At 60.3% G+C, this 24,508-nt stretch overlaps 1 protein-coding gene across 2 annotated transcripts in view; it reads right to left on the bottom strand.

The window, feature by feature from the left end:
• Window positions 1-804: 804 nt before the first annotated feature.
• Window positions 805-24,508, bottom strand: part of Slc6a6 (solute carrier family 6 (neurotransmitter transporter), member 6) — a 32,327-nt gene continuing 8,623 nt past the window's right edge. For both annotated transcript variants that reach the window (XM_005387064.2, XM_005387062.2), the window contains exons 4-14: window positions 23,589-23,826; window positions 18,707-18,839; window positions 15,088-15,222; window positions 14,385-14,488; window positions 14,150-14,274; window positions 11,232-11,344; window positions 8,347-8,484; window positions 7,642-7,744; window positions 7,175-7,275; window positions 5,380-5,550; window positions 805-3,877 (exon numbers count right to left, since the gene is read on the bottom strand). In XM_005387064.2, coding sequence (XP_005387121.1) covers window positions 3,737-3,877; window positions 5,380-5,550; window positions 7,175-7,275; window positions 7,642-7,744; window positions 8,347-8,484; window positions 11,232-11,344; window positions 14,150-14,274; window positions 14,385-14,488; window positions 15,088-15,222; window positions 18,707-18,839; window positions 23,589-23,826 — 1,502 coding nt within the window. In that variant the 3' untranslated portion in view covers window positions 805-3,736. The remainder of the gene's footprint in view (window positions 3,878-5,379; window positions 5,551-7,174; window positions 7,276-7,641; window positions 7,745-8,346; window positions 8,485-11,231; window positions 11,345-14,149; window positions 14,275-14,384; window positions 14,489-15,087; window positions 15,223-18,706; window positions 18,840-23,588; window positions 23,827-24,508) is intronic.

Below are 24,508 nucleotides of genomic sequence, written 5' to 3'. Positions count from 1 at the left end.
CAGCGGGAGGGGGAGGGTTCCCTGACACGGCCACCCACAGTGAGCTCCTGGGAAGGGGACATGGCCTGGCAGCCCTGGCTCTGCTCACACAAGAGGCCACCCCGAGCCCCAGGGGGGTGACCATGCGGGGCAGGTGCACTCCTGTCACCTCCCAGCGCCACTCTAATCCCCAGGCCGCCTTAGAGAGACAACGGTGATGGGTCACTTCAGGTGGGGAAACGGAGGCTTGGGGGACCGGTGCCAGGGCTCCCAGCAGCCCAGGGCTGGGCACACAGGCAGAGCCAGAGGCGCAGACGCGGAGCCCACGGGCCCCTGAGCTCCCTTCCGCCTTGAGCTCACTGACACCTGAAGTCTGCGTCGCCCCAACCCGCCGCCTGGCGTGGCAGGTCACCATCAGGACAGGTGCACTGAAAAGCCGTCTGTGTATGGTGGCATTCCATCTGCAGAGGTCGACGGTGCATTCAGACTCGGGTCCAGTTTGCAGGATGTCCCACAAGGTTCAGGTAAGGGACGCTCAGCATGCAATTTCTCTTGCCGAGGACCCTCAGGTTGGGCAGAAGGCCTGCCTGCCTGTCTATATCTGTGTGTCTACTTCTGTGTGTCCACCTGTCTGATTTCTTTGAGACAGGATCTCATGTAAGGCTGGCTTCAAACACAGTGATCCTCCTGCCCCAGCCTCTTGAGTACTGGAATTACGGGTGCGCACCACCACACGCCCGGCTCAGACGGCTCTTCACAAACCACGAAGCACTTGTCAAACAGAAGAGACACCCACCCCCCACCAAAACACACCCCACGCGTATGGAACTTTAAAAAGGAAATGTTTATTGTCATGTTATAAGGTGATTACAAACTCCTCTAAAAAAAAGCAAAGATGAATTTAAAATATCGATATACATATTTATCTAAAAAGCAAAAGGGGAAAACCCCCGCACACCACAGGGATTCGGATCATAAAACATTTACACACAGAAGCCTGTATACCGCGGGACTGAATTACACACCCAGATCTTGTCCCAATGCAAAGTCTTTGTTGGTTGATTTTCTTTTTTTTACAAAAGTTTAAAATATCTTAAAAATATTCTGATGCTTTACAAAACTCCCGATGAGCCAGACATGTTTCTGGAAGGAGGCGAAACCCACGCTCTCCATTTCTCTTGTGCTAAATACAGCGTCACAGTTGTCAGGGACTGCAAAGATTCACTGGATAGAAAAAACAGAGCCCTGTCTTACTTTGAAGCCAAAATATAGCAGGTGCCCCACTCCCAAGTGCGTGCCAGCGTGGTGACGCCACTGAGGACGGGGCACAGCACCCAGGGCCCTTGCTGTGGGCATCCTCCTCGCTGCATGGAGGTATTTAGGGCACCAGGTGGACATGGGAATGAGGGCCAGGGGGCCCAGGCCTCTCTTGGGTCCGCACCTGGCCCATGACTGGGTCCTGGGGAGAAGAATGGGGGCGCTCTGCCCTTGGGCTGGCTGCCCCTGAGCACCTCACTGAGAGGGCAGTGCTGGGGCCATGGGCACCATGGTGACACTGGGCCAGCAGGAAGCTCACCTGCGCACCTTTTGCCAGCTGGCCCAGGCCTCAGTTTCCTCCTGTGTCAACAGGGCTCGCAGAGGGCTAGGAGAAAGGAGGAACGGCACCTCTGGTGGTTTGGGAGAACTAGGGCACCATTCTGTGGAGGAGCCACAGCCGGCTGGGTTCAGTGCCGGCTTGTCCCCTCCACCCTGGGCCTCAGCGTCCCTGCTTACTTCCGGAGTGCTCGGGGCTACCCTGGGCTGCTCCCCGGCTGAGGCTCAGCCCAACCCGTGCTTCTCCCTACCCGGACCTGGCAGAGCAGTGGCAACCCTCCTTGTTCTTGTGCCGCAGCTCTCGCCGGCAGTGGCACTGCCATGGGGACAGAGACAGGTGACACTGCACATGGACTGGCAGGGCGGGCACGAGGCCAGAGGAAGACAGGTGTCTGGCGGGGCCTGGGCATTTGGCCTGCACACGTCTTTGGTCTAGGATTTGGTCTGAGAACCATGCAGAAAGGTCTTCCTCCAGCCGTCTGTCTCCGACCCACACACGAGAACTCCTTGTGGGGCTGGAGCCAGAGGGAAGCTCGATGACCACAGCAGCCCGGGCCGCCCGCCGTCACCTGCCTTCTCTCGCTGGCGGTGGTTAATAAATTCCGCAAGACAAGAAGACGGGTCACAATGCCACGCGGTAAAACCAGGGGGAAACAAAGAGTCCAATCAAATCACATACACGGTGATCACCAACACAGGAAATGGGGACACAGGATGTCCAACAGCTGTGAAGGGTTGGGTAGTGTTTGGCAGAGTTTACAGCTTTGGAAACAGAAATACAAACACGTCACAGACAAGAGGTCCAGCGCTGCCCCTAGGGAGGGGCGCTGAAGATGTCCCAACTCCCAAATCTGGCGGGGGGGCGGGGGGCGCGGGTCCAGGATTCTGAGAGCCCTGCTCTGCATGCTGAAGCCTGCTCGCTTCCCACTCCACGGACTGCCGCTGCCTTTGTACTGGTCCTACTTCTGCTTTGAGCTTTCCAGGTTGGGGTGTCTGCGCTGGGTGGCGTCCATGTGCCACGCTTCTCCTGCTTCCGGGGTGCCAGCCCCTTGCTGCCCCGCTCTGCACACCTCCCACCTCCTCCCCTGACCCTCACGAAGGGAGTGTCTGACAGCTGCGATTACGGAGCTGGCTTAGGGACCAGGACGCTGGGGCGGCCAGGTCATGGCTAAAGGTGAAGAATCTAGGATGCACTGTCCCTGACCAAGGTCCCGCCTTGAAGGCTGCTCCTGGCAAACTTGCTGGGAGCTGGGCGATATCAGGAGTCTCCCGGGCCTTGGGAACAAGGACTGGAAGGTGACACAGGCAGAGGGCACCTGAGCAGTCGGGCCATACTGCACTGGGGGATGGTCTGGGACTGGCAAGGGCCCACCTGGCGGACCCCAGCTGTTCTTGGACTGGTTCTCGGCCTAGGGATCTGCTTAGGATAGCCAGGGAGCCTGGTGGCTCCCTGGCCTGAGCCCTGTCTCCTGCCACCCACCCAGGTCCCTGACTGCTGCCTGTGCCCACCTGGCTGAGGGTCCCACTGACCTTTCATCTTCAGTCTCAACATAAAAGGTGGAGTTTGGCCCTGCACCCTGCAGTCTACCATGCTTGGCTCTGCTGAGGACCGCTCTCTGGGCTCTGGTCAGGAGTTGGGTGGCCGTCTTGGCCACGGTGCCCTCACAGCCCGCTCCACCCACCTGAGCTGGCTTGGGCCGCACCTGTATGGAGTCTGTCTTAGGAAAACCCTGCCCCGCAGGCTCAGGGTGGAGCTCTCTGCCAGCTCTGCAAGCACCGAAGAATTGCTTTTGAAAACGAGATCTTGCTGGCAAGAAGATCCACTCACGTGGTAGAGTGTATGACAACCTCTAAGTATATATAGTTTTATGAAAAAGATACAAAGAAAAATTTACCAAGTTCCCATAAAATACATCTAATCCCGTATGAAAGCTCGGCTTCTCCCTGGGGACTTCTGCCCGTGAGTTTTCTTTTTGTACAAAATATCCCCAAATCAAAACAAAACACACGCACGCACAATACACACACGCACACACACGTGGAGTAACGTTTTCTGTGACAATTTAAAAAAAAATCCTAGTGCAAATATAAAGCTCTGTAAACCTGGTCCTATGAGATCTAATGTTAGTAAACAGCAGGGCGGCGGCGGCGGCGGCGGCGGGGGTCACATCATGGTCTCCACCACGATGTGCGTGGGCTGCATGAGTGCCCCATTGGCGGCCGGGTGCGCAGCGAACGGTGTGGCCCCCTCACGCTCCACGGCCCAGCGGTTGGGCTCCCTCGGGGTCAGCAGGTACTTGAGCCGCTGCAGGGAAGAGAGGCGGGCCGGTGAGGTGGGAGGAGGGGACCACGCTGTCCCCACCCCAACCTCACGGTGCACTGCCTGGCACCTGGAATTGCCACCTCCCTGGACCTCCTTTTTGTCCTTTTTGCAAGGAGACAAGAACCAAAGTGATCCTGCGATCCCGAGAGGCCCGGACTTGGGACAGCTGTTCCAGCCCTCTGCCTTTCCAGCCATTCACAGCCCAATTCCTGTGGCTTGTGAGTCTCCTGTCTCCAGCCTTCCCCAGGGAGAAGCCCAAACACCTGCACTGCCTGCTCGCTGTGGGCGACGACCGGGCTGGTGCACACGCGCGCCTCTCGCGCTACCCATTGGGGAGCTACTTGTTATTGCCTGGGGCACATGAGGGCCTGGGTGTCACCACAGCCCTGCCAAAGGGGAAAAACAGTGGAGTGTGGCAGTGTTTGCTTTAGAAACCTGATTCTCAATCCTCTGGACACACACAGGCTGGGCAGTCCAGGCTGACGGTTAGCTGTGGCTGGAATCTGCCAGCAAGCTGATTTGGGGACTCAGCCACCTGAACTGAGGGTGCCAGGTGCCCGGGAAGTGGCCAAGGCACTCTGGACACTGGCTAGTAGAGACCCCGCTTCCTCTTGTACCAAGGTGCACCCACAAACCTCTTGAAAGGGCAGCATTTCACAGATAGGCTTTGAGAGTACAAGCAGGTGGGGTGGCCATTCAGACCTCTAAATATCTCACCCCACAGGAACCCCTCAGTGTCTGCGCAGGAAAGGGTACAGGGCAGGCCCGGCCCCTTAATGCTGTGGCACCTCATGGGGCCACTGGGGTCTGGCCCTGCGGCCTTCAAAACCACAATAGGCCCAGGCCTGAGGGACAGGCCCAGCTCCAAGTGCCCCTACTGCTGCTTCTCCTCTGTCCCTGTCCCCACCGTGGCTTCCCAGGCCATCAGCAAACCGACCATCCATGTCCACCATCCACGGGGAGCAGGGTCTCAGCACATCCTGGCTCCAGATTTTTAAGAGAGACACCTGCAAACAGCCCAGACCCACTGGGCCGGGTGTTGGAAGCCGGAGCCAGGAGGGTAGCGTGGACCCAAGCCCTGAGCAGGGACACCAAGGAGGAGCTTCTGGGAAGGGCCCTGGGCTCCCTTGCTGGAGGGGTCTGAGAGGAAGAGGTGGGGGTGGGCTGGGACCTGGGGACCGACTGGGACCTTGCTGCCCAGTGGGGCGGGGGCATGCACAGGTGGCTTCAGTTGGCCAGGTTACTGTGGGTACCCCACTTGGTTGGAACAGGCCTGGTGCCCTCCTCAGGCAAAGCCCAGCTCCTAGCTTGGCACTTGAAGCCACCATCATTTTGGCATCCTTCTCCCTCTCCTGGGCAGGGCCCAGAGGCCACAGGCCTGTGCAGAAGGTGCCACCCTGCTTCCTCCTCTGACCACCGCGGAGGAGCTGTCAGTGTGGATGGCCACACAAGTGAGATGGCCACCTGCCCCCCTCCCAGCTTACCACACGCAGTGGCCCCTTGGTGCGGCAGAGGCGGATGAGCACGGCCAGAGGGACACACACCACGGAAGACAGGGCCAGGCCCCAGCCCAGCCCAATGGCCCAGGTCGGGTACTCGTAGACCTTGTTGTAGGTCAGGGGCACGTACTTCACGAGCGAGAAGATGAAACAGCCCTGCGTGTGAAGAGATGGAGTCAGGGGTGGTCCAGCTGGGAGCAGTGTGCAAGCCCAGTCTCTCCGCCCGGTCTACAGTCAACAAGTCAACACCCATTTGCATTCAGCACTGGGTTCCTCAGCCTCACATCCCCAGGGCCTGAGTGCAGGCGCCTTCTCTCCTCCCTGCCCTCTCTCCAGGCACCTGCCTGCTCCTTGCAGAAGTATATGGCTCTGATTCCCCTCCTCCGTGCTCCTCCCCTGCCTGGCGCCCTGCCCACTTGCTAACCCTGCTTCCCTAATGCCAGGCACAACTGGGCTCATGCTCACAGGTGCGTGATCAATGAAGGGTGTGGACAAAAACCTCCCTCCCAACCCCCACTGCGACTCCCAGGACAGGCTCGGCTTCCAGCCTCTGCTCCGGAGGAGACATCTCTGGGCAGAGCCCGGCTGCTACAGCTGCCCCATGCCGCGAAGAGTGAGGAGGATGGACCCTTCCCAGCTGATGGGGAACAATCTACTTAAAACTGACTCGAAGTTGCGCGCTGCTTTTGCTGTCTTCTGCCCGTCATGGACTGTTTCTCCTCTGCGATGCCCTCTGCCATGCCACCCTGCCTTGGAGCCAGCCAGCTATGAACTGAAACCTCTACAAACTGTGAGCCAAACAAACCTTTCCTCCTTAAAAACAGAACAAAACAAAACAAAAAAAAGAAAACCTGACTTAACTTGGGGAGGAGACAGCATGGCCACTGACAGTAGCACCCCCACCTGGCCCTGGTCCTTTGACTCTATCATGGGCTGCACAGGGACCAGGCCACCTGCTTGCATTTCCTCTCTCCAAGGTCAGAGACACCCATGACTGAGACTTTGGGGTCGGGGGACAAGACTGGGCTGGAGCCTGTGGACTGCACTTAACTTGCCATGGGGTGGCGGCTGTGGGATTACCTGCGTGGGGGGTAATATGTGCGTGGCAGGGACAAGGACCACCCTCACAGGGTATGACACTGGCCTCCTTGTTTTACAGGCAGGGAGACTGAAGTGAGGTTTGGGCTGGCCTGAGGTCGCACAGTGCTACTCAGTTGTCCGGGATCAGAGCCCTACGGGGATGGCCATTTGTCCCCTGGCGTCTGGTTCCACATGCAAGGGATACCTGAGCCCTGCATGCCCCCCAGGGGGCGAGCTGAGCAGCAGCGCAGCACTCACTGTGGAGGAATCCCTACAACCTTGATGCATGTGGGTCACCTCCGAGATGGCGTGCACGGGAAGGGCCGTGCCTGGGGCTGCTGTGGCTTCCTTGTCTTCTTGGGGGATGTCCCCTCTCCTGGCCACTACCTCTACCCCACATCTCTGCCTGATATCCCAAAGGCCCTGTGCCAAAGCACTCCTGGCACCTGAGTGCCACAGGGGCTACAGAGGCTGTGTCTTGGGCAGGGACCAGACTTCCGCAGCCCGCACAGTATCACAGTGCCCTGCTTTGCACACGCTGTGCCTCTGCTAGGAATGCTCTCACTGACAAACTCCTACTCATCCTTCAAAACTCAACCCAAGGCAGTCGTCTGGACAGCCGTCCCTTACTGTTCCAGGTAGTGCCCAAGCCAACCCCAGAGGGAGCAGCTCCCCAGAGTCCAGGCCACATGCCACTTACAACACAGAGAACAGGGGTGACAACAGCCCAGCTGTACTTCATCCAGGGTCCAGGCCGGTAGCCGATCATGTCCTCGATACCATCATAGAAGTTATCACCCCCTGCAAGAGACAGCAGTGAGCTGAGGCGCTGCGGGGTTCAGGCTCTCACGGCCTGGGCGCGAGGCGGCAGGGCATCCCCACACCACACAGACAAGCGCTTGGCGGTCAGGGCCGTGGCCTTCTGGCTTTTTTGTCAACCTGGGCAGGCCCCAAATTCTATAGTGGCCACTGAAGTCTCCAGGGGCTGTTTCTAGACCCCAGGGTAGGAGTCATGGCCAGCCCAGAACCCCAGATTACCCCCCACTGCCGTGTCACCACGCCTGTCGCACCTCGCGCTCCAGCGTGAGGCAGCGTGGTCCTGAGCCTGCCATGTGTGGGGAAGGAGCTGAAAGAAGGGATGGGGAGGCGAGCAGACCCAGTACTCACCATAAATCCAGGCAATAACAATACATTCAAAGAATGCAACCCACAAAAGGCATACACCGCTAGCTGCATAGTAGTCAAAGAGCTGAAACACGTACATGCCACCCTGCGGAGGAAACCAGGCGTGGGGTTGGTGCGGGCCAAGCCCCTTCCTATGCAAAGAGCTTAGCGAAGCAATAAAACCCTAGGGCCAGGAGCATGGCTCAGGGTTGGGCACCTGCCCTCCAAGGCTCCCACTTCTACTTCTAGTACAAAAACAGCACTCAGGAGCCTGAGGCAGGAGGATCGCTGCAAGTGCAAGGTCAGCCTGAACTATAGAGAGAGACCTTGTCTCAAAAAAATAAGAAACAAACAAAAAGGAAAAGCGGTGACCCACGGCCTGGGCTGGGCTGGGGACAACTCTAGCACAACCCTCTGCCTCCCACAGGATGCAGTGCTGTTCACGCTCCTTGGCTCCAAGCTCCTGGCTTTGCCATGTTACCCAGCCCCCTCGAGGCCCTGACAGGCCCAGGCTCCCTCCCCAGCACAGGGAGGAGAGAGCAGGGACTGAGACCTGGGCAAGGTCAGGCCCGGGTCAGCGCCCCTGGGTACAGTGGGATCTGGGCAGGGTGGGACTGAGGGAGAATGTGACCAAGGGCAAAGCAGGGCCCGGCAGGGTACAGCAGGACCTGGTAGGGCACGGGGGGTGGGAGGAGTGGCACCACCTACCTCCGTCACCATCGACAGCCCCAGCAGGTAGCTGATGCTGCACACAATGGCGATGAAGACTTCCCGGCGATAACCCTTCCTTAGGAAGGATGGGTAAAGATCCACCAAGGATGTGATCTGTCCCTCGACTTCAACAAACTGTGGGAGAGGACAGGCCTGAGCGGTGGCCATGACCCCCAAACACGGGCCAGACCCGGCCCCGTGGTCACATGCAGGTCCTTCCTGCCCCAGCGCCCTCTCATCACCCAGGCCCAGCTCTGAACCCTGCACCTCTGGGAGGATGTGCGGACCCCAGGGTCAGCAAGACAAACGCCCTCCTCATCCCGGTCATCTCACGCCCAGGCCTTGAGTGCCCAGCCAAGCCACAAGCTCAAGGCTGTCAACACTAACTTACTGAGTGACTCAGGGCAGGCCTGGGCCTCAGCTTTCCCGCTGGTGGCCATTTACACCAGGTTTCCAGGCAGTTCCTGACCTGTGGCAATCACTCACCCCCGTGGGTAAGCCATGGCGGCGCCTGTGACTTGGGACCCAGGAAGGCGCCTCTTTGGATAGGCATTCTGGGGTGGCGCTCAGGTTTCCTGAGTCTCCCTGTCTTGGGGCCTAGCAATTTCTCCTAGAAACAGTGCCGCCTCACTCCAGGGAGAGCAGCCCCATTTCTTCGATGGCAGCACAAAACCCGACGCTGTGCACTCAGACCATCCTCAGCCCGATCGGTGCCCAACCCACGAGTCCAGGCTCCCGCACCTCCGGACTCAGAAGAAACCCCTCCTCTCCCCCCGTGACAGGAGTTGGAGCTGGGTCTGCATGGAGGTCTCAGGGTGCCGTGCTGGGTTCAAAGGGCCCAGGGGCACAGCTGCCCCAGGCCACCTGATCGGGACCCAGTTTCCTTCTGCTCCTCTGGGGCCTTGTGGGGTAGCCAGGAAGTAGACGTCAACAGAGACACCCAGTCCTGCACTATGGGGTGGCGGGGCGGGGGAGTGGGGTTTCTGTGGGCTACAGGGACGAGGAGCAAAAGAGCAGCCATTACAGCCAACCCATGCCTCAGCATCAGGCCTTGCAAGAAAGGTCCTTCCTTTCCCCAAGTCAGGGAATTACAGACAGGAAGGTCCAGGGCCCCAGTGCATCCATCGAAGGCCAAGACCCAACCTCACTCCCAGCCCCATCCTCTGAGAGCCCCTCCAGCCCCTGCAGACCCTGCCGAGCGGGGTCAGCTCCATGCTTTCCCCTGACTGTGAGATGCTGAGCAAGGTCTGTGACCAAAGAGGACCCTGGTGAGTGCGCTGGCCCTGGCTCCTGGGTACAGGGGAATGGAAGGCCCAGCTTTTGGCACTTGGGGCTGATGGCTCCAAGCTGCACTTCCCTGAGCACCCCAATATCAACAGTCACCCGCTAGCACTGGGTGGGGGACGCCCCCAGGAAGCAGGAGGGTATTGTGATCTCCCTGTCTCATACAAGGCCCCTTCTAGGGACTTAGAGCCAAAGCTGCAGGGGCACAGGAGCGTCGGGACAGGCAGCCCAGGGTCGCCCTTCACTGGCTGTGTGTGGCCTTGACAAGGACTCAGTTTCTCTCAGCCTCTGAGACAGAAGAGGAAGAGGAGGAGGGGGAAGAAAGAAGACCGAGAAAGAGGAGGAGGAACAGAAAGAGGAGGAGGAGGAGGAGGAGGCGGAGGCGGAAGAGGTGGAGGGCCTGTGCTCGGCAGGGAGAGGATCCTGCTGGGGAGCTCGGTGTGAGCATGGCTTCCCAGCGGGGAAGGCGTGAACGGCCCTGGCTGCTCCTGCCGACGGGCGACATGAACCCACAGGTGACACTGCAGGTGGGGCGGGGGTGGACCTGGTGACACCTGGCACCCTGGAACTCCGATGCCATTGACAGTGACATCACTGCCAGCTGCAAACCTTCCTTGACCACCTGTCAAGAGCTCCAGTGCAAACACATGCCAAGCAGGGAGCCCGCCGCACGCAGCGACTGTCAGACACCAACTCCTCCAATCCCCGAGTGCCAGAGGCCAGGGACCCAGCTGGCAGTTGACTCCAGTCCCCTCTGAGGGAGTGGTGTTCGCAACCTTCCCTGAGGTTCTCCAGGAAATTAGTGCTCGAGCCCCGCAGGACCCCAGGCCGATGGTGGATGCTCCCTCGGGGCTCTGGAAGGGCCTGGAGCCGCCCCTGTTGTCGACGAGCTCTGGTCTACAACCACCACATGCTTGTTTGGTCCTCTTTCCCAATCCCTTCATCCTGTCTCCTCCCTGGTCCGGGGCCTTCCTGCCGATCCCTGCCAACGCTTGACCTTGCCAGCCCCCTGACCCTCTCTGACTCCTCCCTTCTGCTTGGCGTCTGACAGCTGTGGCCTTCGGGGAGGGGACTGGGACCACATGGAGCCTGTGTCCCATTCCACCTGCCCTGCACACCACAGCCCTGTCCTGTTCCCCAGCTGGAATGGCTGGGCTCGGGCATGGGACTAAGGGCTCCCTCTGCCGCACACAGTGCTTGCTCTGCGTGGATGAGGTCCTGGTGGCTCCTGGCCCCACGCCCAGAAGAACAAAGGGAGTACTGGACCAAGCCCTGCCTGGAGGCCAGGAGACTGGGAGGCCAGAGGCTTGCATGCTGGCAGAGACTGAGGTCGGGATGGCCACCCACTCACTGCAGTAAGGCCTTCTGCTGCAGTGACCACCCCTTGGCCTAGACAGCAGCCAGAGAGGTCGGCCCATGTCATGTAGCCTTTGCTGCGGCCATGACCTCCAGGGCCTTGGCCATTTCCCTTTGCTGGGGCACTGGGGTGGACAGGTGTTACCCTGCTGCCACGGGAGGCCTTCCCTGCAGACCTGGGGATCCTGCTGGCTGAAGCCTGGAGGGGTCATGAGGAGGAGGGCGGCTGCACAGACACCTACCTGGCTATCCAGTCCCAGCAGGAGGAGCATAATGAAAAAGAGAATTGACCAGAAGGTAGGCAGCGGCATCATGGTCACTGCCTTCGGGTAGGCGATAAAGGCCAGGCCGGGCCCTGAGGAGAGAGCGGGGCACGAGGAGAGGCCATGAGCTACGCAGCCTCAGACCCAGCCTCAGGGTGCTCAGGCCCAGGTCTGGCCGAGTGCAGGCCGGGTCTGCTCTGCGAAGCAGGCGTGTGGGGCTGGACGGGACCCCATTTACCATCTGTGTCCCCTCGTGGACCTGGGGCGGGACACGGGCTCCTCGGCTGGGACCCAGGAGAGGGCAGACCCCCCTCCCACCCCAGAGCCACCAGCCCACAGGACAGAGGCCCGGGAGTCTGCCTACCGGGCCCCGAGCCCTGGATGGACTACAAAGAAGATGTTGCTGCTGCTGAGCTACTGGCTATTACTGCGGGAGTGGAAGCAGAAGAACACAGCACGAGGCCCGTGGGGCAGGGCAGAGCCTGGCCAGAGACAGTGGCCCTGGCCTCATCTTGCCTCCCCTTGGGACAGAGGCCAGAGGCATCTTCCTCCAGCTCCCAGAGGCAGCTGCCTTGGGCTTTGAAGGCAGGGCCCCCAAGGAGCCCTGCAATTGCCCCGCACATGGAGACACGGCCTCCTCCAGCCTCCGCAGGGCCCAGGGAAGACCAGGGTTACCAACACCACACTCTGCAAAGGCCAGCCTTGGGGCCTGGCTGTAAAGTACAACCAACTGCTAAGAAGCAAAGCAAAAACCACCCCAAGAGGCAAGACACAAGAAGGGCCGCAAGCGGGAAGCCTGGAACGTGTTCTAAAGCAGACACCAGAAACCACATGAATGGCTTAAGAATGGGAAAAGAAAACCCACAAAAACGAACTGTTTTTGCAAGAAACTGGAACCAGGAGTCACACTGCAGGCATGACGGTCCCTAACACGCAGGGAGGGCAAGTCCTCCACAACGCAGAGTCTGCTCGCCTGAGATCCCCACCGAGATAGTGACGGTGAGCGTGGGGTCCTCACCACGCTCGGGCCACCTGAGGGGCAGGCAGGAGACAAGCATCCGACCTGGAAAAACCCTGCTCCTCCCAGGACCCTGGGACATGTTCTGCAATCAGAGTTGATGTTGGCATCCAAAGACGCTGCGTGTCCACCTGGGTGGGGACCCTGAGGTCCCCGAATGCACAGCTCTAGTTCCGGCTGACGCACGCCGAGAGAGAAGCTGAGTCCAGCCGGATGCGAGACATGTAAAGTGGGGTCACAGCACCCCCACCCACCAGGGTGCTGGGACAGCCCCAACTCTCTCTGGTTCTACATTTCAGCTCTGCCTTCCTAAAGCCTCTGGAGGAGGGTCCTTAGGTCCCTCTCTGAAGCCAGAGGCCACAAAAGTCCCGAGAAGGGACAATGGCCCAGAGGCCTCCACTGGTGAGGAGCTGGGCTACACCTGGCTGCGTCCCCACAGCTGCATAACTACGTCCTCGTGTGACCGCAGCTCAAGACAGTGCCCTGAGAGCTCATCAGAAACATAACCGCCCTTGTCTGCAGCTGTTCAGACGCAAGGGGAGTTACGGACAAGCGCACGGGAAGAAAACCACTGAGGCTGACGTGCGGAACACAAGCACCCCAAGAAGGGTTACTTCACGCTGCGATACCACAGTGCCCTCGCCAAAAGGGGCTCCCCAGTGATTGGGGCTGGCTTCCCAGTCATCCGCTGAAAGGGTACCACGCACAGTGGGCTATGGTGACCAGGTCTCTGCCACTCCGCCAGGTTATGGTCTCAGGCCCCCGGTCTCTGGGGCCATCGGAAGGGAAAGTACAGATCTGGGGCCGGGTGAGAGGAGAGGGGTATGGGGCTGGGGAGATCTCGATCAAGGGACCACAGCCCCGGTCTGGGGACAGAGCCACGGCTCCAGGCTGGGGAGGCCAGCAACGTGTCACAGCAGAAGGCTGGAGGTGACTGTACATCTGGGGAGCAGGGGGCTGGAGAGAGACCTGTCATCGGGGGCGGTGTGGACGGGTGGGTATCTTACCTAACCCTACCCTAAGTAATCTAACTCAAACCCTAGCCTAACTCTAACCCTAACACTAAGGCCAACCCTGTCTGAGATGTGCGCGTGCGCCTAGGTGCCTGCTGACCCTCTGTGTGACACTCGGGTTGGGCCTGAGGAGCTGCAGTATGACCTGATCTGCCCAGTGTGCCCGTTCTGTGCAGGTCCCCGAGTCACAGCCTGGGCCTCAGCCCAATGTGCAGCACAGAACCTTGTGGATAACCGGTGTGACCCTGCTTGGGCATGGGCAGGACGGGGTGTGAGAGGCCAAAGGGGCTTTGGAGACCCACCCTTGGACCCACATCCAGACTCCAGCAGCTGGGGCGTCCTGGACTCAGGTACTCAGGGCACCATGTGTGACTCCGGGGTCCCGGGTCCCACGTCCCATATCTCAGGCTGTGCAGCCCGGGACCTAAAGCTCCAGGGGTCCCAAAGAGGGGCATTTGGCCCTTGGGGCCGTGCCCAGGAGTGACAGTGCTGAGTCCCCTGCCTCCGCCCTGTGGAAGCCTCCTGGGCTCTACCGTCCCATCCCTGTCCCCTCGTGCTGCGGTGGAAGGAGTGAAGGGGGGCTGCGTAGAGGTGACATGGGTCGGCCCACATCAGGACGGTGACTTCTGCGGCCAGGAGGGGACGGAGGCCGCGTGCTCGCTCCCAGTCTGACACCCACACTCCTGCTGCCCCTCGGGCCACACCGTGTGACAATCCTCGAATGGTGCCTCAAGCGCAGGCGGGGCCACTGGTGGGGGCTTCCGAACCAGGCTCCCCCCGACCCCGGGTCTGGCTTCGCGCCGGCAGCGCTGGGCTCGCACACTAGGTGGCAGTGCCCACCACCACTGCCACCGACACCACCGTACCTGACTCAGCCACATCAGCAATGTCCACCCCTTGCTCTTGTGCCATGAAGCCCAGGATGGAAAAAATTGCGAAGCCAGACACAAAACTGGTACCACTGTTGAGGCATCCCAGCAGCATACAGTCCCTAAGTCACACACGTCAGGGAGCAAGTTAATCACAGCGCAGGAAGCCGGGCTCCCTACTGTCTGTGCATGGCGCCACGGCCGGCGGCACGGCCCGCGGCGCGACACTTGCCTGTACGAGTTGTACTTGTACTTGTTATAGCTCCCCAGCGACGTCATGGCGCCCAGGCAGATGGCGTAGGAGAAGAAGATCTGGGTCCCCGCATCGATCCACACCTGGGTGGGCGGGAAGTGGGTGCCATCAGGGCCACGCACGTCCCACCACCAGCAAGGGACCTCGCGACAAGGCCTGGGTTCCCCACTGCTGCAGGGCGGGTGTTGCGCCCCTCAGAATGGCCAGGAGTGGCCATCTTCGCAGGGCCACAGCAGCCACCTCTGTAGAGCAGGACTCCAACCCTCCCCAGGGAACTGGACCTCACCTCAGAGAGGAAAGACAGACTCAGGGCAAAGCCGCAAGTCACGGTTGTCACCCTGACCGTCCTGGCTGCTGTCAGGGACCCCGAGCGCTATGGGCTGTGTGGGTGAGGTGGCCCAGACCCAGCACGCAGCTCCGATAGCTGGGAAGCTGCCCTCCTACTGCTCCAGACTCTGGCCACCCCTCCATCTCCTTCCTGTGCTGCCCGCGAGGGGCAGGGGATGAGCACGGTGTCCCCAAGGTCCCATGCCTTGTAGTAGGCACAATGGCTGCAGGGGCAGGACCCCACCCCAGGGCACATCTTAGGGGCCCTGCAGGAAGCGGGCACACAGCCAGGAAAGGTGCTTGCAGCTGTGGCTCTGAGCCCAGGATTCCCTGCCCAGCCCACCCGGCCCCGTACCTGCGGGTCCTCCAGGCGGCTGATGTCAGGGTACAGGTAGAACTTGATGCCTGCACCTGCGCCGGGCAGCGTCAGCCCGCGGACCAGCAGCACCAGCAGCATGGCAAATGGGAAGGTGGCTGTGAAGTAGACGACCTGCAGGGACAGAAGGCAGTGGGCCAGGGCCTCATCCCTGGGCGGAGACCTGAGCAGCACCTGACCCCTGCCTCGAGGATCTTCTGGGTCTGGGGCAGTCCAAGAATGCCCTCCTCATTACCTGGGCATCGTCAAGCCCAGAAGATGAGGATGAGGCTGGAACTGAGTTCTGCCCTGGGGGATACAGCACCCGGCTCTGCCTATCAGAGAGCACGCCTGTTACCTCACTTCCCACGGTCAAGGGTCAGCAACCCTGGGTGCAAAGCCCACCTCTGACCTTCATTTGCTTAACCTCTCTGGGGCATGGTTCTCCATATGAAGTGGGGACATCTGTAACCTCTGCTGTGCAGGAGCCTGAGGCAGGAGGACCACAAGTTCACACCCAGCCCTTCCCTCTAGGTGAGACCAAGTCTCCAAATAAAACTACAAAGCCTGGGGCTGCGGCTCAGTGGTTGAGGCCTGGCCTAGCAGCTGTAAGGCCTGGGCCCTGTCCTGGTACAGTCACGGAAGTGCCTTGCAAAGGGGTGAGGAGGCTCACAATGCCACCTACAGGGCACCTGACACCAAGCAGGTGCTCGGGAAACTGCCTCGCTAACCCCAGCTGAGTCACATGCGACTGGGGATATCTGGGAAAAGTGACACCTGGTTGTCCCCCACATAGGCAGAGCAGGGCACCCTCCCCAAGGCCAGCAGGCAGTGGCCGCCCCACCCCCAGGCTCTGCTGTGAGTCACTGCCCCTGGACTTCAGCCACCCTAACATGCAGGGCTCGGCGCGAGCCCTGAGGACCCCAGTCTTGGCTCACGGCTCAGAGCTGGTAACAGGCCGCAGACAGCATCTTCAGCGGTCTGCGCCACCAGGACGATCCCAGCCCTGTCTCTGCCACCCTCCCTGTGTACGTATCCTTTCCCCAAACCTGTTTACCTAAACACCCTTAGTTCTTTTCTCCCAGGCTGGGACCCCCATGGTTCTCCAAAGCAGGGCAGGTGGATGTGGAGGACGAGGGCAAGTCAGGAAGTCACAGAGGAGGACAGGCTTATCTCTTCCCTTCCTCTGGACAGGCAGGCAGGCTTCCAGCAAAGCTGCCATCTCACCCATGTGACCACGCCCTGGCTGGGGACAATAGCTGCAGACAGCAGCCCGGCAGGATCCCTTGGTGACCAAACTTCCAAGCAGCCTCAGTGGCCAGGCAGAGCCTGGGGCCTAAGGCGTCTGCGCCCTGCTTGTCCCGACTCAGCCTCCTCTAAAGGCCGCCTTGTTTTGCAGCCTTGTGCCCCTGAGAGCTGTGCTCCCAGCTTCCCAGGCTCCCCGGGGTCCTGAGGAGCTGTGCCAGGCGCCACAGCGGGCCGCGGTGATTTTCCGATTGCAGAGAACATCCCTGGCCGCTCCAAGCACTCGACCCCAAGCTTGCAGCCTGGGCACCCAGGAACAAAGCAGCCAGGAGGTCTGGAAGGTACAGCGGAGACCCCAGCTCCGACGCCCACACCCTGCTTCCGAGCCCTGGACAGCCCAGTGGCCTGGCGAGCCCACAGGCACGTCCCCCAGGACGCCACGCTCTAGGAAGGCAGGACGTCGGATGAGGCTGAGTGGGGCCATGGACGACCACGTAACACCGAGCCTCTGCCTCCCCATCTGGGACGTGAGACCCAAGGCCCACTCCAAGGGCGCCCCGCCACCCTCACATGTGGAGCAACAACGCCGTCGCCAGGCCCCTCGGGCCCTGAATATCAAAGAGGCGTCTGCGGCCGCCTAACGGGGTCACCGCAGAGGCTGCCAGGTTCAAGGAGGTCCCCAGGGTCTGTCTGTCTTGGCTGCTCGGAGCTGCCTAGGCCAGGCCATTGTTCTGGGACCTCGAACAGCCCTGAGAGGGTGTCGCTGGGTGGGGCCCCCACAAGTCACGTCTCCCTCCAGGGAGCTCGGCCCTGTGGCCACTGCGTGTCAGTCTCCTCCCTGGCCCAGGCGCCCAAGACACTGGTGGGACAGACGTCAGGGTCTTTGCATGGCTGTGCCCACCGCAGTCTCCCCTCTGCACACCTGTGCTCTGCTTCGAGTCCCAGCTGACTGCCCTACTTTGAATGACACCCATGCTTCCTGCTGTCCTCCACCACATGGTCCTCCATCACTTGCCATACTGCAGCTCTTGCTCCTGGCACACGGGGAGGCTCAGGAGCTCTGGATTGCACAGCACAGCCCCTGTGCTCCTTGGCAATCTCCTATGTACTCCTGTCTGCATGGGGAAACCGAGGCAAGGCAAAGAAGGTGACTCATGTTCACCAGGCCTTCGGTGTTGGGCATCTGACCCCTCACTACACCACAGATGAGGAAACCAGGGCTCAGAGGCGAGGTGTCAAGGAGGAAAGCAGGTGGTGTGAGAGGCAGAGCTCTCTGAGGAGCCTGGGACACCATCTCCCACCCCTCCTGCCCTCTTCTGGGGAGCGGGATTTTCAGGCCTGGGTCCCAGGATGGCAACAGGACAGCTGGCCCAGGAGACCCGGCTGAGTGTGGAGGTGCTGGGGCTCGGGGGTGTGTTCCCCAAGGCTCTGAGTGCCACTAGGGCGGAGTCGGGGAGACCAGGTCACTGCCCTGGAGGACAGGGGACTGCCTCCCTGCCTCACTCACCTCCCGGCCCCGTGACGGGCGCAGCCTCCTGGCTGAGCGCTCCAGCCCAGGCCAAGGTGAGGGCCAGAGACACGGACCAGAACCTCTGCATCGCGGGCCCTTCGGCCTCTCCTGCACTGAGTGCTGGTCCTGGACACCGTGTCACAGCAGTGGGAAGCTGAGGCGTGCGGGGTACTCACTTGGGCCCCCCAGGGGACAGGAGGAAGCTCAGACCCTGCTTAAAAAGCCTTGGACTCCTCCCTCCCAAGGCCTGAGCCTCTGGAGGCATAGTGGGGGCAGCCACGCTCGTCCAGCCGTGCCCTCCACCTTTGCCCTCAACCGCTGCCTGGAGATGTTGCTGACTTGGGGCTGCTTCAGTCTTAGCGAAGTGAATAAGGGGGGGCCTTGAGGATGGCACTGGTTCGCAGGGACACAGCTCTAGGTGGCTGGGCCCTGTGAGACCCCTGTGCTGCGTCGGGGCCGGTTACGCACCATCTGCGCTAATGGGAGAGGAGGGGGCTTTTGGCTAAGGTCTTCACCCCCAGTGGCCACTTCCGTGCGTGCTAATGTGCCACTGCATTGTCACAAGCCAGCCACACCAAGTCCCCTAGCTACAGGGAGCCACTGAGCCGGGGCCAGCTTCCCAGCTGCAGGCGGATGATGTCGATGGCAGCTGCACTTCCCCAAGGACCAACATAAAGGCCACGGCTGAGATCTTAGCTAGAGGACATCTCGGCCAATTGGCCTCAACAGCCATCCCTAGGCCATGCTGACAGCGTCCCTTGCACGGGGACCCTGGGGACTGGTGCTGGAGCCTCTGCCATGTAGTTGGTGCCGTGCCAGGGCTCTGTCCCATGGTGTCTCTTGTGGGAGGAGCACCCTGCTTACCTTCCCTGTGGAGCGCACGCCCTTCCAGATGCAGAAGAAGCACACCAGCCAGACAAGCAGCAAGCAGAGCGCCAGGTCCCACTTGAGCGCACCAGGGTGGTCGATCCCAGGGGACAGGCTCAGCACGTTGCGCCTGGGAACAAGCACAGGGCCAGGTCAATGGGCAGCACTACCCCCAGGGATCCCTCTGTCCAGGGACAGAGCTGCTGGGGAGCGCCGAGGGGGCCTAGGTGGGCATGCGGCTTAGTGGTGAGCACTTGCCTGGCACAAGATGGCCGTGGGTGCCGTTCTTAGCACCCGAGGGAGAGAGGGGAGAAGGGAAAGTGCATTTAGATACAGGATGGGGTGAACTGGCTTCAGCTCAGGCTGGTCCCAGGCTGAAACCCCAAGCCTCAGCTTCTTCATCTGTAACAGGGAATCAGCTCTCCATGGGGTCTAGGACAGCCTTCTTCCACGGGCTCCAGTGTGGGCGGGCTGGGTCCTCTCAGCTCCCGCTCGCTCACAGCCCTGGGCTCCCCATCTGGCTCCTGTCCCACCCCTCTTCATGACATCCCCTGAAGTATTACCCCGGTCTCCCCTAAACTGCAGCCCTCAAGAAGGCAGAGTGTGCTGTGGTGTGCTGCAGGGTCAGAGGAGAAATCCAGGCCAGGCCCTAAACCCAGGTCCGGATGCAGCAGCACATGGTTGGCCCCCCTGTGACGAGCGCGGCACTCAGAGCCCCAGGGCAGGGCCTGCTGGTGGGCCCAGGTCCAAAGAACCAAAACCAGAGGCTCAGAGTGGGCACAGCACTGTGTCTCCTGCGGGGCCCTGGAGACCCCAGGAGCAGGACAGACGTTTTCAAGGGTAAAGGCACAGGGAAGCCATCGGCCCCGCTAAGGAACGCATGGCAAAGCCCGTGGTGCTGCCCACGGGGGCTGCTGCTGGCTGAGATTACTCGACCTGCCACCCACAGATGGTGCCGCTGTACTTGGGCAAAGGAGCGAGTCTGCCTTGCCAAGCAGGCACCAGCCCAGCTGAGCCCCAGCTGCCAGCCCCTGGGTGGCTCCCTGCTCGAAGGCTGCAGCCTCAGAACACAGCAACTCTGCCTCAGTTTCTCCTTTGCTAAGTGGGGACTCACAGCTCCTGCCCGGGATGCTGCCAGGGAACCTGTGGTCACCGTCAGCGTTCTGTCCTGCAGATGTCCTCACACTGGGACTGCCTCACATCTGCCCTCCCGTCTTCCAGAAGCTGACACAAGGCCTCAAGGAGACTTAGCTCCCGGTTCCACCACGCTCGACTTGAGCTCTGCTGCTCCTGGCACTAACACTGCTTGGTGCACGTGAGACAAGAGCCCCTGCTGCCCTGGGTCTCTCATCAGACCCACATTGTAGAGATGGGAAAACTGAGGCCAGACTCTGAAGCCAGGGCTCGGTTATCTTGGACACCAAAGTCTGACTTTAAGGAAGCTGAGCCCTGGCGTGAAAGGGCCTCCTCTGCCCTCTGAAACATGGGTCCCTGGGGCTCAGGACCTCCAGGAGGCCCAATGCCAGGCAAGAGGACACAGCCTGCCAGCAGGAGGAGCGCACGTTCCACCACACCCCACATTCTGCCTCTACAGCCTCGGGTGGCACTGTGGGGACCCATCTGACCCTGGCTGTCACGGTCCTCCTCCCAGTGACACCTGCCAGGCTGTCCCTGCATGGGCACAGGGAAGGTGCTGGGTTAACAAGACAGACGTCTCTCCAGGCCAGAGCGGCTCAATCCCTGCCTGCACCCAAGTCCCGCTGGTCTGAGCCTGCAGCTGGCTCTTGCCGTACCCCTTCTGCCTGCTCCCCGACACCAGGCAAAGCAGCGGTGCCCAGGCTGCTGTGAGCTCATGTTGGGCAGCTGCCCACCTCGGCCACAGCAAATACCACAGGCCGGCTTCTCTATGCTGCTCGTCACACCTGGTGGGGTCTCAAGGCACTGTCTGGGGCACCAAAGGCTGTTTGTCCTGACCAGTAGGTCCACATCCTCCAGTCCTCGCCACACATGTGGTGAGGCAGCATCCACCCTCACAGGGCCGAGGTCCAGGCAGGAGACTCGACTGGGACAGGGCTCCGGACAAAAATGCAGGCTCTCAGCGGGCCCCAGGGGAGCAAGGCATTCCTGCCCTGTGAGGCAGGGGCCTCACCTAACAATGAATTTTTAAAAACCATTGTAATGGTTTAGAACTATTATTTTAGCTGGGTGTGGTAGCGCACATCTGTAATCCCAGCACTCAGGAGGCTGAGGCAGGAGGATCATTTCTAGTTCAAGGCCAGCCTGGGCTACAAAGTGAGCTCATGGCCAGCCTGAACTACGTAGTAAGACCTTGTCTCAAAAAGACAAAAAAAAAAAAGAAAAAAAAAAAACAACTATTATTTTAGATTCTTAAAAAGCTGTGTCCAGGGCCTCTCAAACACCCTGGGAACAGAATGGATCCATTTCATTGAGCACCACCCTTTCCACTGCCATCCCGGTGGCTCCAACCCAGCCTAGTGCCCCCATGGGTCCCTTCACGTCTGACCCGGGGTCTCCAGGTCCCTGGGGTGGCAGCACTACCCCCAGGGATCCCTCTGTCCAGGGTGCCCTCCAGGTCCCTGGGGTGGCAGCTGGGACCATGACCTCTTCCAACTCGCACTCAGCAAACTGGAGCATGCAGTGCCCAAGGGGATGCCCTGCTGCACGGGCGACTTATGCATCTCCTGACTCTCCCAACCCTGGCGCCCAGGCCAACCCGCCTCCCAGCCACAGGGAACCCTCAGCTCCTCAGCTTCCTGTGAGTCCCGCTTCCTACAGCCAGTGGCCCCAAGCTATCTTATCACACAGACAGACACCTCAGGGTGGAGTCCCATGTGGGTGAGCTGGAGGCACTGCTGCCCCAGCCCTACCTTGTCCCACACTGCCCTGGGCCTCCTCCTCCGGGCCAGGTACCATCCTGCCTCAGCCCCCTGTCCCTGGTCACCTACATTAGATACAGCCCTCACCCCTGCCCTTTCTTGGCCTTTACCCTGACCTGCCTGGGGTCCCAGGCCACAGCCTGCAGTGTGGACACTGTGAGCAGTGCCCACGTGGCACGCAGAAGGCGTCTACCCAACACCAGCCGAGGGAATGAAGCCTAGCTGCTGTGTGGAGAAAGTGAGGTTAGACTGGGCTCAGGAAGCCCCCTGACATCACCAGAGCCCACCCTGGACTCTCTCCGTTCTCCTCTCCCTGCGGGCACTGCCCTCCACAGCAACAATAGCTGTGACTCAGATGGGCGGGGCCCGCGCCGCGAGCCGGACATCTGCGCCAGCCGGCCGCCGCCAGCCACACTGGGAGAGGAGAAGCACGGAGTGCGGCCAATGTCTTCCTCTTGACCGCAGGCCAAACCGGCCTTGGCCGCGTGCCCCGGGACAGCGGCGACATCATGAAAGGCTGTCGTCCGCCTGCCTGGCGCGAGCCTCTCCTCCTCCTCCACAGCCTCATGCGGAGGCTGGAGGAGGCCTGGGGGCAGCAGGTGGCCTTGGGGACAGGAACCTGGGGAGCAAGGACCCAGGGGGCAGGCTGGGCAGGCAGGGGGGCCTGGCTCAGCCGCGTGTGATGCCAGCATCGGGGTGCACGCATCTCCCATTTTAGGGCGAGGCTCCCAGCACGGAGACGTTTGGCCCTGTGACTGGCCCTAAGCCGCGGACCTGGCCATGGAGATAGAAGGGTCAAGTGGGTGAGCCGAGGTGGGTGACACTTCACATCCACAAGGACTCCAGGCAGGCTGGGCGGGCAAGATGCAGACAGTGGCCGAATCACCAGCTGGATGTGGCTGTGTCCAGGGTGAGGGGCCCCTCCTGCTCTGCCTGGAGCCCAGGGTCTCAGCTCCCCTGGCTCGGACCCCTGGACTCTCAAACCTTGGGTGGTGCAGCCAGGAGAGAGGAGGGCCACATTGGGGCAGGGACAGAGCAGCCGGGAGCCTTCCTCCGCCAGGCCTGGTGTGGAGATCCCAGGGTGGCAGCACTATGAGTGAATGCTGTTTGCAAGAGGGGTCAGCGCGAGAAAAGCCGTGAGAGGGCCCTGAGAGAAACAGCGGGAGGACTCAGGACCAGGACAGAGAGGAGGACTAAGCAGGGAGCCATGCGGCTCAACTCCCCAATGAAGGGACAGGGGCTGACTGCAGATACAAACACTCACGGAGCCAGCACAGATTAAAACAGGTCTCACCCTGGACTCACCCATCTGTTGCTTCCAAGCTGGCTGTAACAGGCCACGCTAAAGTTTAAAAGACCTCAAATGATTGCTCCTGGCACTCAGACATCACCACCCATCCTGGAAGAGCCCACAGCTGCCTGCAGGCTCCTGAAGGAGCCCCAAGCTCACACTATCCACAAATAATGAAGACCTAAACAGCACCAGTCTACAGCTAGCAAGTTTGGAGATGATTGTTACACAGCAAGAGCTGACTGAGACAAGCTGGGCACAGCAGTATACTCCTGTAATCCCAACACTTAGAGGCCGAGACAGGAGGATCTTGAGTTTAAGGCCAGCCTGGCCAACTTAATGCAACCCTTTCTCAAAATAAAGAAAGCTCACAGATACTACAAATCGACCTTCTCACCTTTTCACCTGAGTGACTCCTTCACTCCCCACATGTATTTTTCTCTGTGTGATAACAGAAAATGCATTTTCCTAGAACACATTAAGATCACAAGATCGTTTTCAAACAATCTAAATACATGTCCCTGTGCGGGGGACAGCAATCATCACAGGGACCCAGGGTACAGCAACAACTCACTCCCCTTGGGGACACAATTGAGGAAACTAAAGCCTGTATAAAGCCAAACAGCCAGGCAGTGGCAGAGCTGGACTCAGCCCCAGGCTGGAGCTCCACCCGCCCCAAGACCTGGCTTACTCCCAGAACTCCACGACGGGGGACTTCGTGATGTTGGCAGGGCTCATTGTGACCCACAGGCTCTTGTTCCTGCGCAGCGTGTCCTCCAGGCACTGCGGCGTGTTCCAGGTGTGGTTGCAGTGCGCCCAGGGCAGCTCCCGCTGGAAGGACTGGAACAGGTAGTAGGTGGCCCAGGCCAGGATGACGATGTAGTACACATTCAGCAGTGACACAATCACAATGGACGCGTAGCCAATGCCTGTAGGCCAGATATGCACTCGTCAGCTGGGGCCACAGGATGATGTCCCAAGCCTGCAGCCAGAGGGGCCTCTGACAGTAAACAACTGTCTGTGAAATGGAGGACTGGGCGCAGGGACACATGAAGGACAGTCAGGGAAAGGGACGGGTGGTCAGCCAGCATGCAGCTGGAAGGATGGATGCTCAGACAGATGGACAGAGTGTATAGAAGGGTGGATGAGTAGGTGGGCAGTGAGTGGGTGGGTGGAAGGATGGATGGGTGGGTGGATGAATAGGTGTAAGGGTGGGTGGGTTGGTGGATGGATGGATGGATGGGTGGATGGGTGGGTGGGTTGGTGGATGGATGGATGGATGGATGGGTAGGTGTAAGGGTGTGTGGGCTGGTGGATGCATGGATGGATGGACGAGTGGATGGATGCATGTGTGTAAGGGTGTATGGGTTGGTGGATGGATGGATGAGTGGATGGATGGATGAGTGGATGGATGGATGGATGGATGGATGGATGGATGGATGGATATAAGGGTGGGTGGGCTAGTGGATGAATGGATGGAGGGATGGATGGGTGGATGGATGGATTGGTGGGTGGATGGAGGGGTATAAGGGTGGGTGGGTTGGTGGATGGATGGAGGGATGGAGGGATGGATGGATGGATGAATGGATGGGTGGGTGGGTACAAGGGTGG

The sequence above is a fragment of the Chinchilla lanigera genome, unplaced genomic scaffold (genome assembly GCF_000276665.1).
Source record: "Chinchilla lanigera isolate Chin_1 unplaced genomic scaffold, ChiLan1.0 scaffold00028, whole genome shotgun sequence".
NCBI lineage: Eukaryota > Metazoa > Chordata > Mammalia > Rodentia > Chinchillidae > Chinchilla > Chinchilla lanigera.
This window is presented reverse-complemented; position numbering and strand designations above follow the sequence as displayed.